The sequence below is a fragment of the Marmota monax genome, unplaced genomic scaffold (genome assembly GCF_021218885.2).
Source record: "Marmota monax isolate L192 unplaced genomic scaffold, Marmota_monax_Labrador192_F-V1.1 WCK01_AAM20220418_F8-fsc00035, whole genome shotgun sequence".
Classification (NCBI taxonomy): domain Eukaryota; kingdom Metazoa; phylum Chordata; class Mammalia; order Rodentia; family Sciuridae; genus Marmota; species Marmota monax.
Window position 1 is genome coordinate 4637208 of NW_026691961.1, and position 16874 is coordinate 4654081.

Consider the following 16874-nt stretch of genomic DNA (forward strand, 5'->3'; position numbering starts at 1 on the left):
TAGCTCCTCCGGGAGCCTTGCCCTGGCCTTCTCTGTGGTGTGTGCACGTGCGAACACTCTCGTTTTCTTGGGCAGATATTCTGGAAACGTCCCAGCCCATTGAAGAGTTTCCCATAGACTTGGTAGCAGAGATTACAAAGGGCGAGAGGAGCCCATTGAAGAGTTTCCCATAGACTTGGTAGCAGAGATTACAAAGGGCGAGAGGGCATAACTTTTTCAGCCTGTGAATAATTTTCATGTCACTTGGTATCTCCACACCCAGAGTGCATTGTTGGAACTCCTTCTGCATTTGGGGGACATGGGTTTGGTCCAAGTCCTGTTGTGTGTTACTCACTCGAGGGCTGGTCTGCAGTGCCCCCCACCCACGCATCCTGCACATCAGCAGCCTGGTAACGTGTGACCTTGGTTTATTTCAGGGTCCTAGCCGGGATGTTGCAGAACCAGCGCCCAGTAGGATGTGGGACCACCCCACGTCTCCTCCCACCTCTATTCCACCCCCAGCCTTACTTACACCTGTTTCCCCAGGTGCTCGGGTTCGCCCTCATGCTCCTGTGTGCCTTCAACGTGGCCCTCCCTCTTTGGAAAATCCAACAGGGAACACCCCAGGCCCCAGAATTCCTTATTCACCCTACAGTGTGGCTCACCACCATGGTAATGACCTCTTCTGCTGGAACCTGGCTCGCTCCTGGTGGGGAGTGTGGGGAAGAGAGGCGCCTCCCCTCCCACCCCACCCCACCCCACTCCCACCCCCACAAGGGGCCCAGCTGGACTTTGTCACCCAGGGCTTCGCCGTGTTCCTGATTCACATGGAGAGGAAGAAGGGAGTCCGGGCTTCCGGGGTGATGTTTGGGTACTGGCTACTTTGCTGCCTCTTGCCAGCTACAAGCACCGCCCAGCAGGCCTCCAGAGGGGTAAGTGGGGACCTGGGCCAGCTGGGGAAACCCATATGGCGGCCTTGGGTCTCATCCATCCCCTGCCCTTTCCACACATGGCTTAATCTCAACACAGAGAGACACAGGCACACACCCCAGTCACTTAAACACTAGAGACTCACAAACGTACCCTCACTTCTAAGTCACCGCCCTCCGTCCATGTTCTGACTTTTGACTGGCACATGCTAATCGTACACACTTACGGGGTGCAGCGGGGTATTTGGGTGCATATGTACACCATGTAAGAATCCATAGTTAGGGTGCTTAACATATGCATCACCTCCTCCAGGGGCCGTTTCTTTGGGGTGGGTACATTCAGACTCCTCTCCTGGCTCTTTTGAAATATTCAACATTGTTAATTACAATCCCGGCCCGTGCAACAGAACGCCAGGCCGCATTCTTCGGCCATATTTGTACCTGCTGAGGAATCTCTCCCACCCGCTCTCAGCCTCTGGCCACCCCGCTGGACCCTGGTCTGTAAGAGCCTGTGGGTGAGGCCAGCCAGCCCTGACCTCTCGAGCCCGGCTCCTTTCACTTCACGCAGTCATCTCTAGACCCCTGCACGTTGTCACTTGTGCTTTTTTTTAATGGCACAGATCCCCTGGTCTCACACACGTCACACTCTCTTGCCGGCTGGCACACACCTGAGTGCCCCAGGCCCGCCTCCCGCCAGGACACAGGAGCTCGCACGAGTACTGCCTGACCTGGACGCACACGCATGCTCTCCCCTAGGTGACGCACGCACGTGCCCCCTCCTCCTGACACACTCGGCCTCCCCGCGTCCCTGTGCATCTGTGCCAACACTCACTTTCTGCACACTCACTCAGCTGTCCAGTCTGGGGAGCGGGGCTTCTGTATTAGGAGCTGATGGAGCGATTTCTCTGCAAAGAGACACACAGCCTGGATGGGGCTTCACAGCCTGGCTCTGCCCACCTTCGGACTGGACCCTTCTCCATTGGTGGGGGGACAGGGGATGGTCCTAGGGATATGGATAGGCATCTCTGGCCTCTACCCACTAACAGCAGCAACCGCCCTCCATGGTGGTGACCCAGAGTGCCCCCAGATCCTGCCAGGTCCCCTGAGAGGGAAACCCGCCCACCCATGGCGAGTCATTTGCCTCTGGAGAGTGTTCTGCCGAGGCTGTGGGCTGGGGGCCGATGGCCAGGTGGAAGCAGGTGGCCGGCCATCGCTTCTTGAGCCACGTGGACACTCTGTCCTGCTCCTAGGAGGAGAAAGTGGAGGGACATCTCTGACCCTAGGACAGATTTTTAAAGAGCAACGTTTTTACCTAATGAGGAAATCCCACCTGCACCCCCAAATCATGGAGGGTGGGGCCCACAGTCAGCTTCTGGAACTCAGGACAGAAACAGAGACCCGGGAGTCCTCAGCACGCCAGAGCAGTGGCCACGGACAGGCACCAGGGAGCACTTATGTCCCCCCCCCCCACACTGGAGTCTTCCCAGAACGCTCTGTCTAGGGTCCCAAAGTCCCACTTCAAAGACAGGAAACTGAGGCTCCGAGGAGGGAATGCCCTCCCCCAGGCCACGTGGTCAGGAGTGCAGAGGCCAACTGTGAGCCTCTCCCAAGGTCAGGTCTCCTCACTGTCCCAGCTTTGTCATAGCAACAGTGGTTAAAAGAAAAAAAAACCACACAGCGGCATGGGAAGGTGGGCCCCGTGAAACCAGAGGACAACTGTCTACTGTCTGCAAAAACATAAAATAAAAGCCAGAAGAAAAATCTCAGGAGAGCCAGGCACAGGGCGCACGCTGTCATCCCAGCAGCTCTGGAGGCCGAGGCAGGAGGATCTTGAGTTCAAAACCAGCCTCAGCCACTGTGAGGCGCTGAGCCACTCAGTGGGACCCTGTCTGCCTGTCAGTGAGACCCGTCGGCAGAAGACAAGCCTGGTGACTCCCCCAGTGGGTCTAGCTGTCACTGTCCCCGCCTGAGCCCTGTGTGCGTTCCCACCCCCATCACAGTAGCCAGGGGACTGTACTTATTGGTCTCTTGTCCAGCCCTGCAGTGGCTCAGCAGAACAGCTCATAATTTGGCACCATCTGTGTGCCCTTGAGCTCAGCTGCTGTTTCACCAGGAGGCCGTAAACCCAGCTGGGGTCAGGTGGGCGGACTGTGCTTAGGAAGGACGTCTGTGTGCCCGGACAGAGTACATGCTCAGTTAAGCCCGTTCCCTCTCCGTCAACCAGAAACCAGAGGGAGCCGGCTGGGAGGCTGGGTGTGGCGGGAAAGCTGGAATAGAGAAAGACTTCCAAGATCCCTTCTTCTTCTTATCCCAGCTCTGTGTCCGGTCGTCACCAGCTAAGGGCAAAGCCCAGACACAGCCCTGGCCCCGCGTTTGTTCAGACAGAATATGTGCACATCAGGTTTTGCAAACTGGGACAACCAGGAATGCAGGGGCCTGGCTCGGGAACACCCTGGCCCTGTCCCCTGCCTGGACGCTGCTCCTGGCCTGGAACCCTGTTCAGCCCCGGCCTCCCCGCTCTTGGGAGCCCCTCTCTGCCTCCACCCCTGGGGGCTCAGGCACTGTCCTCTGTCCCCCAGACTCAGGGGGACTTGTGCTCTCTCTCCTGCAGGGCTTCCAGAGCGACCCCCTCGGCCACCTGTCCACCTACCTGTGCTTGTCCCTGGTGGTGGCACAGTTTGTGCTGTCCTGCCTGGTGGACTGGCCCCCCTTCTTCCCTAAAGACGCCCAGCAGCCGGTGAGTCCCCAGGTCCCCAACTCCGGGCCTCCTTCCTGCCTGCACCGCTTTGGGTCCCAGCCTCCGGGGGGACCCGAGAGCGTGGAACTAGAGCTTAGGCCTGGGTCTTTCATTCGCTGGCAACATGGGGATGGCTCAGCTCCTCGCGGTGGCCCTGTGGCCAGCTCCCTCTGGAAACATCTGAGGCTCTGGGAGCCGGTCTGCCGCGGTGGAGCAGAAGCCAGCACAGGAGAAGTGTCGGCCGAGGGACGCGGCCGGGCGGCCAAGAGCATGGCTTGCAGAAGCAGGCGGTGGGCTGGGTTGGGTCTGGAGGCCACAGCGCTGTCCCCGGCCCTGGGCTCCTGCCCGGTGCTGAGGATCTGGTGAGCAGCACCAGGCAGTTAGCGGTCACATAACTGCGCAGACGTGGGGGAGGTGACACCTGGGGAGGTGCTCGGCAGGAGACTTTCAGGCCCCTGAGTCCCCGACACGTGCCACTGAAGCAGGCACCTGGGGAATCAGGGGAGAATTTTCTGAGGAAGAGCCGGGCCGCGGCCAGCTCTAGACCTGCTCACGCGGGTGAGCTGTTCAGAACGGCCGTCGGACTTTTCTGTGCCTGTCAGGACGGAAACAAAGAAAAACCTAATAATTGACAACAAGTTGGGATGGCCACCATGGAGTGACATGGGTGCTTTTGTGACTTGTTGGTGACGAGGGTGTTACCGCTGTTGACTGGTGACGAGTTCTTGCTTCCCCAATGTTGAAGAATAACACCAAAGAAGCACGCCGAGGCAAGGTCAGAGTAGAAATTAGAAGTTTATTAAAGGACAGCAGAAAAGACTTCTCCCGGAGGAAGAAGGGGACCCAAGAGGTGGAATCCGTGGAAGGGATGTTGTCTCCCCTTTTTATAGTTCTTTCAGTGATGGAATGTAGGTGGGAAGGCCCGAGGGGTGGGACACAGGTGGGCCAAAGAAGTAATCTGGTCAGGAAGGACTTCTCAGTCAGCACCTTTTTGCTGGGGGCTGTTCATTAACATTTCTTTGAGGTGGACTTTGGCCTAGGGCCTTTTCGGACTTCATTAACATTCCTTGAGTTGTCCTGCGTTTCCCGGAATCATTGCCAGCATGGCCTCCATTTTAGATTTCACTCGGCATTAGACCCGATTTACCTAACTACACTGACTACCTAACTTTAAATCTGGCTTCAAGGGTAGACTGCACAACTTTGTGGGTCAGCTGACAGAAATCTCAGGAAAGAGCCCTCTTTGTTAAAAACTTTGTTCTAATGAGCTCTACGTGACAGTAGGATGCACATAGGGTAATAAAGTCTGATTCTTCCTATTATCCTTTCTACTCCCATACCCCTCCCCTCCCTTCACTCCCCTCTGCCTAATGCAAAGTCCCCCTATTCTCTCCTAGCTGTGCCCCCACTTAGTGTGAATTAGCATCTGCATATCCAAGAAATCATTTGGCCTTTGGTTTGGGGGGGATCGGCTTATTTCACTTAGCATGATAGTCTCCAGTTCCATCCATTTACCAGCAAAGCCATAATTTCACTCTTCTTCACTGCTAAGCAATATTCCATTGTGTGTATGTGCCACATCCTCTTTATCCATTCATCTGTTGAAGGGCCTCTAGGTTGGTTCCTAGTTTGACTCTTGTGAATTGAGCTGCTATAAACATGGATGTGGCTGCATCACTGTAGGGTGCTGATTTTAAGTCCTTTGGATATAGCCTGAGGAGAGGGAGAGCTGGGTCAAGTGGTGTTTCCATTCCAAGTTTTCTAAGGAATCTCCATACTGCTTTCCAGATTGGCTGCACCAATTTGCAGTCCCACCAGCATTATGAGTGCGCCTTTCTCCCACATCCTCGCCAACACTGATTGTTGTTTGTATTCTCAAAAGCTGCCCTTCTGACTGGAGTGAGGTGAAATCTTAGTGTAGTTTTGATTTGCATTTCTCTAATTGCTAGAGATGATGAACATTTTTTCCCATGTATTTTTTGACCATTCGTGTTTCTTCTGTGAAGTGGACAGTGCCCTCTTCCCAGCCCTGGCTGAGGGACATCGTTGAGGACATGGTCCTTCTTTGAGAACTTCTTGGTCTTGGTGTGGACAGCTGTTCTCCTGAGCCGCTCTCATTTCTGACTGCGTGGACTCTCCCAGTCTGTAGCTCAGTCCATTTTCACCTTGCCTGCTAGGAAGCACCACGCTCCTCGACGTGACAAGGAGGCAGTGCCCTCAGTGTGCATTCTGAGTGCGGAGTGCGTGGCCGGTCCGTCCTGTCTTCCTGACCGTGGTCACCTACCCTCCCTGGGTGTGCGCTGAGGCCTCCCCCTCCCCCATCTTTCATCTTTTGCAGAATCCATGTCCAAAGGCTGGGGCTTCCTTCCCCTCCAGAGCCATGTTCTGGTGGATTTCGGGGTAAGCATGGTGGCGGGAAGGGGCTGGGGGTCCTAGCCACCCAGGCTGCTGCCTGACTCCCCCCGGGGCCCCTCACAAGGGCCGGCCCGGCTTTCCCGCTGGTGGCTTGCCTCCGGTCAATGACCCACATACCTGGGCCCACTTCACTTTCTGGGGTGTGATCTGGACTCGGACCCTGGCTCTGCCTCTTAGGGGCCATGACACAGATCCCCGGGGTCTCCAATTAGCCCTCTGTGACCTGGGGACCGCTCTGCCTTTGTAAATGGAAAGGGCCTCGTGCTTGAGCACAGGTTTAGTCATTCTGCCAGCGTTTAATAAGCACCTACTCTGTGCTGACCACCAGGAGTAAGATGCAAAAGGCCAACGCTCTACTGCCCGAGGGGCCCCGGCTGCTCCTCTAGGGCCAGCCCCCCCCCCCCCCCCCCCCGGCAAGGGGGATGTGCCCACCCACCAGACCCCCTCCTGAACGCACTGCAGTCAGACCTCAGTAGCACCCAACCACATGGACGTGGATCCTGGCTGTGTGGCCCTAGACAAGCTACTTTACCTCTCTGTGCCTCAGTCCCCATACCTACAAAACAGGAAGGATGACAGGATCCCCCTCGTGGGCTGTGAAGGTTGAATAAGACAAAGTTGACGAGGCCCTTAGGTGGGGCCTGGTGCGTAGAGAGTGTTACATAAAAGGGTCGTCACACAAACAAGGAACGGGGGCCTCTGGATGTGTGGACTTGGTGGAAGAGCCCAGAAGTTTCCTTGGCAGCCCCCCCCCACACACACACCGGGGGTCTGGCTGCTGCTTCCTTAACTTAGTTAGGGGTGGCTTTTCCTGCTGTTTGCCACATGGGGGTGTCCTCCGCCCTCCCCAGTGAGCTCGCTTTTTAAAAACTCACTTTTTTTTTTTTAAACTTCAATGAACTTTTGAAAAAGGAATCTTACCGTCACTGTCCAGACTTGGAAAGTCAGTCAAATCCCCTGCCCTGTAGAAAACTCCGGAAGAAATCTCCTCAGGGCACGGCAAGCTGGGTTAACCCCGTCCCGGTCAGGCCGGTGGGTGCCCAAGATCACTGTGTCTTAGAATAAAAGGGCACTTGGCAAGTCCTAGAGAGAGAGGTGACACCCCGAGGACCTCCCAGGTGTCATCAGAAAGATCAAAGAGACCGGAAAAGAAAGCAAGGCTCCCTCCGCAGACGCCCGTAGAGTTTAATTTCTCCTGTATGTGCCGACCTCAGTCACCTCAGGCCATCTGCAGGACATGTCTCACTTTTAAAGTGAGACAATTGAAACCTAGGGACGTGCCCCAAGGTCACAGAACCCTGCCAGAATGCGGGAACACAAGACAGGGAGGTGGACAGTACTGCCCCTGCCCAGGGAACTTGCCATCTGCTGGAGGAGGGGACACTAAGTAGATAATTAGGTAAAAAATGGAGATCATCGTGGCAACTGACATTCTTTTAAAATGAGGCTCAGGAGACCCCAGGCAGTTAGAATGGAATCCACCGGGGCTGGGAAGTCCAGGGGGACCTTCCTAAGAAGTCAGGTGTAAGCTCAGACGATGAGTAAGAAACGGCCAGAGGAGGGGTGGCAGGAAACGGGATTTTAGCAGTGTGCCAGGCGTCTGCAAAGGCCCTGAGGCTGCTGGTTGGGCCAGCGGAGGAGGAGAGGTATTTTTAGCTGGGGGAGGAGTTCAGATCCCCTCCACTCTGAGCATTTTAGCCCCTGGACTTCTGACCCTCGGGAGGGGTCTGTTGCCCTAGCGATGTCAGCTGTCCCTTGGCGAAGTCACTTCGTCATCCCTCTGAGCCTCTGTGTCCGTCATCATCTGTAAAATGGGCCAATGATCATCTAGCGGAGGGCTCCCCTGAGAATAAGTGAGACCCTCTTCGTAACCGAGGGGTGTCAGGTGGGCTGAGGTCGGCTGCCTTCCCTGACCCAGGGCCCAACAGAGGTACAGAGAGCCACAGTGACATGCCCAGGGTCACACGGCTGCCGGCTGGGGCCCCCCGGGGTGGGCGGCTGGAGAAACGGGCCTCGGTGTCCCTCTTGGACAGGCTGCTCTGGAGGGGCTACAGGAAGCCGCTGGGACCAAAAGACTTCTGGTCACTCGAGCAAGGAAAGTCCTCTGAAGAGCTGCTTTCCCGGCTGGAGCAGGAATGGAGGAGGAGCCGCCGCGTGGCCCAGAGGTGAGGGCTGGGGCCGGGGCTCAGGCCGGTTCTCGGTCAGCAAAGTCCACCCGTCACTTGGACCCCCAAGTTCAAGTCCAGCCTCAGCAGCTTCGGGAGACCCTGTCTCAGAACACACTGGGGGCTGGGATGCAGCTCGGCGGCGGGGCCCCTGGTTCCAACCTCTGCCCGAGTCCTTCTGGTCCCAGCCTCGCACCCTGGGCCCGTCCACGGGCCCCTCTGAGCCTCGGTTTCCTCGTCTGTGCACAAGAGGGGACACCAGGCTTGCAGGGTTCCTGGGAGGACGCAGGAGTGCCCGCACCCCACAGGTGCCTCCCACGGTGGCCCCAAGGCCACGGGCTGCCTGCCGTCCCTCCCGCTCCCGCCGCTGCCCATCCTGATGGAGTCCCCTGGGTGTCGGAGCCAGCAGGTCTTGCCCGCCCCCTGTCGTGGGGAACAGAACCCCGGGGGCCGGCACTTGCCGGGCGGCTCAGCCTGTGGGCAGCACCCGACACCCTCTCCTCTCCCCGAAGGCGCACCAAGGTGTCCAAGAGCAAGGGACGCCGCGGCGCGGAGGCCGCAGAGACGGAGGCTGCGGAGAAGGAGGCCCTCCTGCAGCAGGAGGGGAGCCCGCGGGGACCGCTGCTCAGGGCCATCTGCCGGGTGTTCCGTTCCACCTTCCTGCTGGGGACCCTCAGCCTGGTCATCAGTGACGTCTTCAGGTTCTCTGTCCCCAAGCTCCTCAGGTAGGTGGGGCGTCTGGCTAAGGTGGCGGCCCCACGGCGTCCTTCCAGGGCTGCGGTCTCTCCTGCGGCCTCTTCCTGGACGCGTGGTGCTCAGCACCCGGGCGGGGCATGGAGGCGGGAAGAGGAGAAGTGTCCCTGAGGTCAGGGGGTGACCCTCCCCTGCCTGGGTCACTCGCTTCTGGCTATAAACCACCCCAAGGTGAGGGACGCAGAGCCACCAGGCATGTGTTTGTTGGGCTGTGACAATATGGTGGCATCCCGGCTAGGATCCACTGGGCGGACCTTCTTCTGCCAGGGTCCACCCGGGTGTCCTCCTCCGGCTCCTGGTTTGGCTGGACACTGGCTCTGCCGGTTTCATTTCCTTACATTCCTTTGGGCTGGGCACGGAGCCCGGGGCCCTGGGTGCGCTAGGCAGGTGCCTCCCGCCAGCGCCATTGGAACCCTGGAGGTGGCTCTGCTAGGACCGTCTCACCAGGGACACTTTCGGCTCTCTCTCCTGCACGTGCAGAAGGCTAGCTGGGGCCTGTTCCCATGGCCACTTGGAAGGGTCCAGGAGAGGGAACAAAGTGGCATGTGCTCCTGAGGCCGTGGCTGGGAGCTAGCAGCGTCCCCTCCAGCCAGATGTCAGGGCCCGAGTGTGAGTCCCTAGGTCCCCTGTAACAGAGCACCACAAAATGGGTGACCACTGGACTCACCGTCCCTCCGTCTGGAGGCTGAAGCCCAAGGTGAAGACGGCGGCGGGGTGGGCTTCTCCCAAGGCCACTCCTCACCGTGTCCTTGCGTGGCCCCGCCTCGGGGTCCCGGGGGACACTAGGCAGACGGGATGAGGACCCTGTTGGCCCTGGTTGACGTCAATGCCCTCTTTGGGGGGTGCTGCCTCCTGGTGGGGGATCTCAGCTCTGCAGGAGGAGCCCCAGGCCTCATGGGGACGGCCCTCTGCAGGAGGGGTCTGCGCCCCTGGGCCTCGGCGGGCAGCTACGGGGTGCTGGCCTCATCCGCTGCCCTCCCCCTCCCCCAGCCTGTTCCTGGAGTTCATGGACAGCCCCGAGGCCCCCGCCTGGAAGGGGCCGCTCCTGGCCACCCTGATGTTCCTCGCAGCCTGCCTGCAGACGCTGTTCGAGCAGCACTTCATGTACAGGGTGAAGGTGCTGCAGATGAGGCTGCGCACCGCCATCACCGGCCTGGTGTACCGGAAGGTGAGCCCCGGGGCACTCACGCCCTCCCGTCCAGGCTGGAGGGGACGGTGTCCCTGGGCTCTCGATGATACCCTCAGGGCTGAGAACAGAGTCTTCACTCACTGAGTCTTCACTCCCTGCACTCTCATCTCCTTGGTTCTTCTGGTCAGGCCCCGTGTGATCTGACCCTGAGACCCCTCCAAGCTCATCCCGTCACACAGCTCCCCCCCCTCCCACGCTCCCCCTCCTCCTGCCATGCTGCTCAAACCTGCCCGGTGTGCTCCCACCTTGGGGCTTTGGCGCTTGGGATTCCTACTGCCGGGTCGGCTCAATGTCCTGCCGAAGCTCGGTCGTGCCTTAGTGGTCCTGGTTTCCAAACCTGGTGTAGACACTCATGAGCCCTCTGCCATTAAGCCAGGCCCAGGGACCCATGCCTGTGATCCCAGTGACTTTGGAGGCTGAGGCAGGAGGATCCCCAAGTTTGCACGCACACACATCACGCACACACACGCACAGCCCTGACCTTGGACGTCCCTCTATCCTGAGTTTCCTGAGCAGGGTGGTGACTGTCACTGTATCCACCTCCTCTTCCTCTGGGAGTGTCCACTCCCGCTCATGACAGCCTCTGGCTGTGGTGGACTGTCCCCTGTCACCAGGCAGCACTGCTCAGGGTGGAGTGACTTCTGGGCCACTGTCCAGTGCCATGGCCTGGAGGTTCTGTGACGACTGTGACCACCCCCTGGGCAGCCAGATCTGGGCAGTGACTGTGCTCCCTCAGGGGACCCTGGGGGCCAGGCCCACCAAGCTGCCACGGATCCTGGCTCCGGGGGGTCTGCAGCAACTGAATGAGGGTGTTCCCAGTCCCTGAGCTGCCACCCGCAGGAGAGGGGACAAGGCACCGTCCTGGATGGCCCTGGCATGCTGCCCGGCCAGCCTGCTCTGTGCAGGCTCCTGTCCACTCAGCATTGGAGTTGGGTGTGGCCTCTCAAGTCTCCCGAGTTCACCTGTTTCCTGAGCTAAAGAGGAAGCCCTTTGATCCCCGGATGAATGAGCCGGACTTCCGCTGCCCCTCGGGCTGCCCCTCGCTGCCCTTGAACACATTGTGAAAGGCTTGGGTGTCCTTCCCTTTGGAACTCCAGTCCCTGGTGCCGGTCGGCTGCTCAGGGAGGGGCACAGGTGGCTGTCCCCTTGTAGAGCTGCACCCCCGGCCCAGCTCACTCTCACCCTCACACACCAGCAGAGAGAGGATCGCAGGTAGAGTCCGACATCCAACAGGCCAGAAGGGGTCCACTGTGACCCCCGGGTCGGGGGAAACAGGATCGGGGTCCGAGGCCGTGGAATCGTGGGGGCGTGGTTCCACATCACGCCTGGCCCACATCACGCCTGGCTGGTCCTGGTTTCCAATCCCAGCTCAGCATTTACCAGCCCCCCCCCCAACTTTGAGCAAGTTGTTCAACCCCTCTGGGCCTCGGTCCCCTTGGCTGCCCAGTGGGGTAATAAGTGTGCGGCTCCCTGACCCGGGATGGCTGTCTCTTTTCACCCTTTAGCAGTTCTGCAGTCAGGACGCATCTCGAGGGTCCCAGTTTTACTGGGGATATTTTCCCTGGGGATTCAAAGCCGGAGAGGGCTCTGTCTGGGCGTTTGGGATTGCGTGGGGCACGGCTGAGCCCGGGGCCGGGTTGGCACTTGGCACATGACCTCCGTGACCTTGCGGAAGCTGGTGTATTTATCGGGGCTGTGGATTTTTGCTGCGCCAGAGCTCTAGGGACTCCGCCTGGATGCCCAGGACAGCCCCGGGAGGTGGGCACAGGGGACTTCACAGGCTCCTCCCCTCCTCAGCCCCTCTGTCCCTCCGGCCCAGGTCCTGGCCCTGTCCAGCAGCGCCAGAAAGGCCAGCGCGGTGGGGGACGTGGTCAACCTGCTGTCTGTGGACGTGCCGCGGCTCACGGAGAGCGTCCTCTACCTCAACAGCTCCTGGCTGCCGCTACTCTGGATCTGCCTCTGCTTCGCCTACCTGTGGCAGGTGCGGGGCGGAGGGGCGGGGCTTGGGAGAGGGAGAAGCCCTAGGGACGCGCTGGCTCGGCCCCTCTGGGACTCGGTCTCCCCTCTTGCAAGGTGGAGTCTCTGCCCATGGCATTGAGGCTTCTCAGGGAGGGTCTTGGGGTCACCAGGAGGCAGATGGGGCACAAGGTATCAGTACTGCTGGGGGGTCCAGACCCCGGCACACAGCAAAACGATAGCAAAAGACCCTTTTACAGGGAAAGGGATTGTTACCTGAGCAACCAACGGACCCCCCCCCCAAAAAAAAAGAAAGAAAGAAAAAAAAGAGAAAAAGTAATGAGACAGAGAGAGAAAAGAGAGAGGACTCTTTTTTATTTTATTTTGGTACCAGGGGTGGAACTCAGGGCCACTGAGCCCCATCCCCAGCCCTATCTGTATTTTATTTAGAGACAGGGTCTCGCTGAGTTGCTCAGGGCCTCGCTTTTGCTGAGGCTGGCTTTCGAGATCCTCCTGCCTCAGCCTCCTGAGCCACTGGGATGACAGGCGTGCGCCACCAAGCTCAGTTGTTCTTTTGATTAAAATCAAACTCTCTCAGTAGCTCCTGGGTTCAAGTCCTGCCCTGACCACTTACTGACTGGAAACCTTTACCCTAGTCATGGGCCCCTTTCCCCATCTAAAAAGAGATGGCAATCAGGAATAGCGCCCTGTCCTAGAGCCGCTGGGGTTCACTGGCTCTGCAGGGTGAGCAGCCTTCGTGTGGAATGCCTGGCCCGAGGCGGTGAGGGTGGCAGGACTTTGCGATGTTGGAATATCTGCGTGACGCCTCCTGAGATCTCGTGGGGAGGGCCCAGGTCTAAACAGCAAACCCGCTTATGTTTCAAATGCGCCTCACCCACGTGGCCTGACGGTGTCCCATACAATATTTTCAGTCTGCCTGTGTTTTGACTGTGACCCTCGAGGTCAGTGTGGACGCTCCCATTGCAGCCTCCTGAGAGTGCTGGATCTTGGAGCATTTTGATTTCAGATTCGGGTGTCCAACCCGTGCCCGTGAAGAACAGGACAGAGGCCCACAGCGGCTCTGTGGGTTTTGCTAGTGTCCCTGATAACTAAAGAGCTCCTGGGACCATCTAGCGCTTAGCTGTCCTGCTCCAGGGTGGATGTGGGGCTCACAAGCTTATCTATAAAGGACCGGACAGTGGCCATTTTATGCTTAGGGGGCCGCAGGTCACTCTCTCGACTCTTCAGTTCTGTCTTCAGGATGCAAAAGCAACCTCGGACGATGCTGAACCCCTGGGTGTGATGGCTGGGCACGGCAGCCCACGCCTGTACCCCCAACAACTTAGGAGGCTGAGGCAGGAGGATCACGGGTTCAAAGCCAGCCTCAGCAACTTAGCGAGGCCCCAAGCAACTCAGTGAGACCCTGACTCAAAATAAAATGTTCAAAAGGGCTGGGGATGAGGCTCAGAGGCAGAGCACCCCTGGGTTCAATCCCCCGCACCACACAGAACTCTCTTTATGGACACTGCGACTTGAACTCCACATCATTGTCACATGTCATGAAACAGTCTTCAAGTTTCACAACGATTTAAACTGTAAATGCCATTTAGAACTTCTTGCAGAGCTCCTGGGAGACACAAAATCCCCTGTGCCAGTGACGACAGGCCCTGGGTGGGTCCGTGGGTGGCATGCTGATCGAGCACGAGGGGCAGATCCTCCTGCATGCCCTCTGGTGCCCGTGCACATCATTATTTTGGCAGTGCCCACGGGGAAGGACCTTTCTCTGTATTTCAAGGCCTTGCATACAGCAGGTGCTCAGCAAGGACACAGAGGCTTTCAGGCAGTACCTGACGTGCAGGATAGAAACACTGGATGTTTCTATTCAGAATAAAGAGGGGGAGGGAGGGAGGGAGGAAATGTGGAGAAATTCAAGGAGGTCGAACAAGGAGACGGTGACCGTGATAAAAACCAGGGACTGAGAGCCCTGCAGGTGCCCTCCCTGAGGAGTGCATCACCCAGCCCTTAGAAGACCGTCCCAATCATCAGAGGGTCACCACGCGGTGCAGGTTAAGGAGGGCTGGGCTCGGGGTGCCACAGTTAGGTGATACCAGTTGTTTCCTTAGGGTCTTTCCAGCTGGGTGCGGGCGTGTGCCTTCTAGACACTTCTCCACTGAGCCACTGGGTGGCGCCAATGCCTTATAAATGAAGGGAACTGTCCACCCAGTGCCCAGTGCCCGCCCCCCGGTGACATGGGTGACTCACCTGGAATCTAACCCTGCCCACCCCAAGTGGACAGCTCCCACCCTGGCAGAAGGACCCCATGTTCCTCAGGCATCTCCTCCGTGGATCCCCGTGAGCCCCCCACCCTGACATCTGCCTGTGTGAGGACCCACGTCTGACCACATCCCCGGGGGTCTCGTGCCCCCCACCTGCTCTGTCCCCAGCTTGTAGGACCCTCAGCCCTCACGGCCATCGCTGTCTTCCTGGGCCTCCTCCCTCTGAATTTCTTCATCACTAAGAAGAAGGGCCACTACCAGGTTTGGCTCTGGGAGCAGGGACGTGCCAATCAGGAAGTGGGGGGTGCTCACGGGTCCTGGGCCCCCGCTGGCACCAGAGACTGGGGGGGGGGTCCTGCAGGCCTGGCTTGCCCTTGCCCTGGCACGACTGTGCCCCGACTCGGACCTGGGCACCCATCCAGAGCATGACCCCTTCCACGGTGGGCTCTCCAGCCCCCAGTCTCCGACCTGGACAGTGGCAGCCACCCGGTCCCTTGCTGAGTCCCTCGCCCTCTGACCTTTGCTGTCCCCTGGGATTCTGCCTTCTAAGGTGGCCACTGATCTTCTCGCCCTTCTCTGCTTCCCGCGGGTCACAGGAGGAGCAGATGCGCCAGAAGGACTCCCGGGCGCGGCTCACCAGCTCCGTCCTCAGGACCATGGGGACCATCAAGGCCCACGGCTGGGAGGAGGCCTTCCTGGAGAGGATCCTGCGCATCCGGGGCCAGGAGCTGGGCGCCCTGAGGACGTCCACCCTTCTCTTCTCCGTGTCCCTGGTGTCCTTCCAAGTGTCCACGTTTCTGGTGACGCCGCCGGTTCCCCTGCAGAGCCTGGGCTGGGGGAGGGCGTGCCCGGGTGGGGACCCCACGCTGACCCTGGAGGCCGCGCAGCGGGGCATCTTCCCGGCCACGCTCGGCCGTCGTCTCACGGTCAGCGCCGGGTGCCCCTCCAGGTTGCCCTGGTGGTGTTTGCGGTGCACACTCTGGTGGCCGAGGAGAACGCCATGGACGCGGAGAAGGCCTTCGTGACCCTGACCGTACTGGGCATCCTCAACAAAGCCCAGGCCTTCCTGCCCTTCTCCGTCCATTTACTTGTCCAGGTGGGGCCAGCGGGGAGGGCCCCGTGCCAGCCACCCCTGCAGGCAGAGGAGGAGAGGGAGGGAGAGGAGGCGTGACATGGAGCAGAGGGTAGCAGGGAGCCATCGGAAAGCGTCCAGAGGGTGACGGGGACCGCAGCACAGGTCCTCCCAGGGCGCAGCAAGCCCTGGTGCAGGAGTCCCTGCCCGGTCCCCTTTCATCCAGAGCTTTACTCGCTGCCCGCTCTGTCCTGAGCATCCCTGGGCACTTGCCCGTCAGAGCTGCTGCATTTCCAGGGCTGCCTCCCGGTCCCCAGAGGTGGGTTTGTGGTTGGGAGCTGAGAGGGTACCCCCCGGTGGACAGAGTCCGACATGATCTTTCATCTTGCCTTGAGGCTGTGGGAAAAGCCACCACCTGTTCCAGCGCTTGATTGTTGCAGTTTTGCTACTTAGGAGCCAGGAGGTGGGAGAGGTCCCCACTGCCATCACGGTCCCCACCTCCACATGTGCGCAGAGGCTTCGTTCTAACGCCTTGCAAACCCGCGGGGCTCGGTAGACAGGACACCGTCCTGGGCACCTGCCCCAGAAGCTGGGCTCCTGCTCTTCTGGCTGGGTGACCCGGGGCCCTGGTTTCCACAGGCCTGGGTGTCCTTCAACCGTCTGGCTGCCTTCCTGAGCTTGGAGGAAGTTGACCCCAGTGCGGAGGACGTGAAGGCCGCCAGCCTGGGTGAGGGCCAAGCTCAGCAGGAGGGCGCGGGGGGATGGGGGGACATGGACAGGAAGAGCGCCCCCACCTGGGGAGATGGCCGGGCTGCGGCAGGGGGTGGCAGGGACAGACCTCTCACATGTGGAAATCAGGCATCACGGGGGACTGTCCTGCTGGAGCCCCCGTGGGGTGCTGTTCCAGGTGCACAGCACTGAACACTGGGCCCAGGTCCTTGTCCTCATTCACAGTCCAGGAAGAGAAACAGCGACATTTGTTGGGGGGCGGGGGTACCAGGGATTGAACTCAGGGGCACTCGACCACTGAGCCACCTCCCCAGCCCTGTTTTGTGTTTTATTTAGAGACAGGGTCTCACTGAGTTGCTTAGGGCCTCACTTTTGCTGAGGCTGGCTTTGAACCTGAGATCCTCCTGCCTCAGCCTCCCGAGCGGCTGGGACTACCAGCATGTGCCACGGCACCCTGTGACACAGTGACATGTTTGCCCAGCTAGAAAATGAGTTACAGGCACCATCATAGTATGAGACTCACCAAGCACTAGTTACCTAGTTACTATTACTAGTTAGCTTCTCTGTTCTGCCCTGGGCATTCTCACCACCTCTTGTAGGTCATAGTGACGTCAACTCCTGCTGGGGTGAGGTGGGACCTGTCACCAGGTTATGTTGTGGCTCGGGCATCTGGT

The 16874-nt window shown here is 59.1% G+C and overlaps 1 protein-coding gene across 3 annotated transcripts in view; it reads left to right on the forward strand.

Moving 5' to 3' along the window:
- The window catches only part of Abcc6 (ATP binding cassette subfamily C member 6), a 40622-nt gene that overhangs the window by 2477 nt on the left and 21271 nt on the right, over nt 1-16874 (forward strand). For all 3 annotated transcript variants that reach the window (XM_046437390.2, XM_046437473.2, XM_046437558.2), the window contains exons 3-14: nt 526-651; nt 783-911; nt 3520-3645; nt 5984-6045; nt 8094-8225; nt 8738-8950; nt 9969-10146; nt 11987-12148; nt 14568-14660; nt 14996-15199; nt 15349-15495; nt 16111-16198. In XM_046437390.2, coding sequence (XP_046293346.1) covers nt 526-651; nt 783-911; nt 3520-3645; nt 5984-6045; nt 8094-8225; nt 8738-8950; nt 9969-10146; nt 11987-12148; nt 14568-14660; nt 14996-15199; nt 15349-15495; nt 16111-16198 — 1660 coding nt within the window. The remainder of the gene's footprint in view (nt 1-525; nt 652-782; nt 912-3519; nt 3646-5983; nt 6046-8093; nt 8226-8737; nt 8951-9968; nt 10147-11986; nt 12149-14567; nt 14661-14995; nt 15200-15348; nt 15496-16110; nt 16199-16874) is intronic.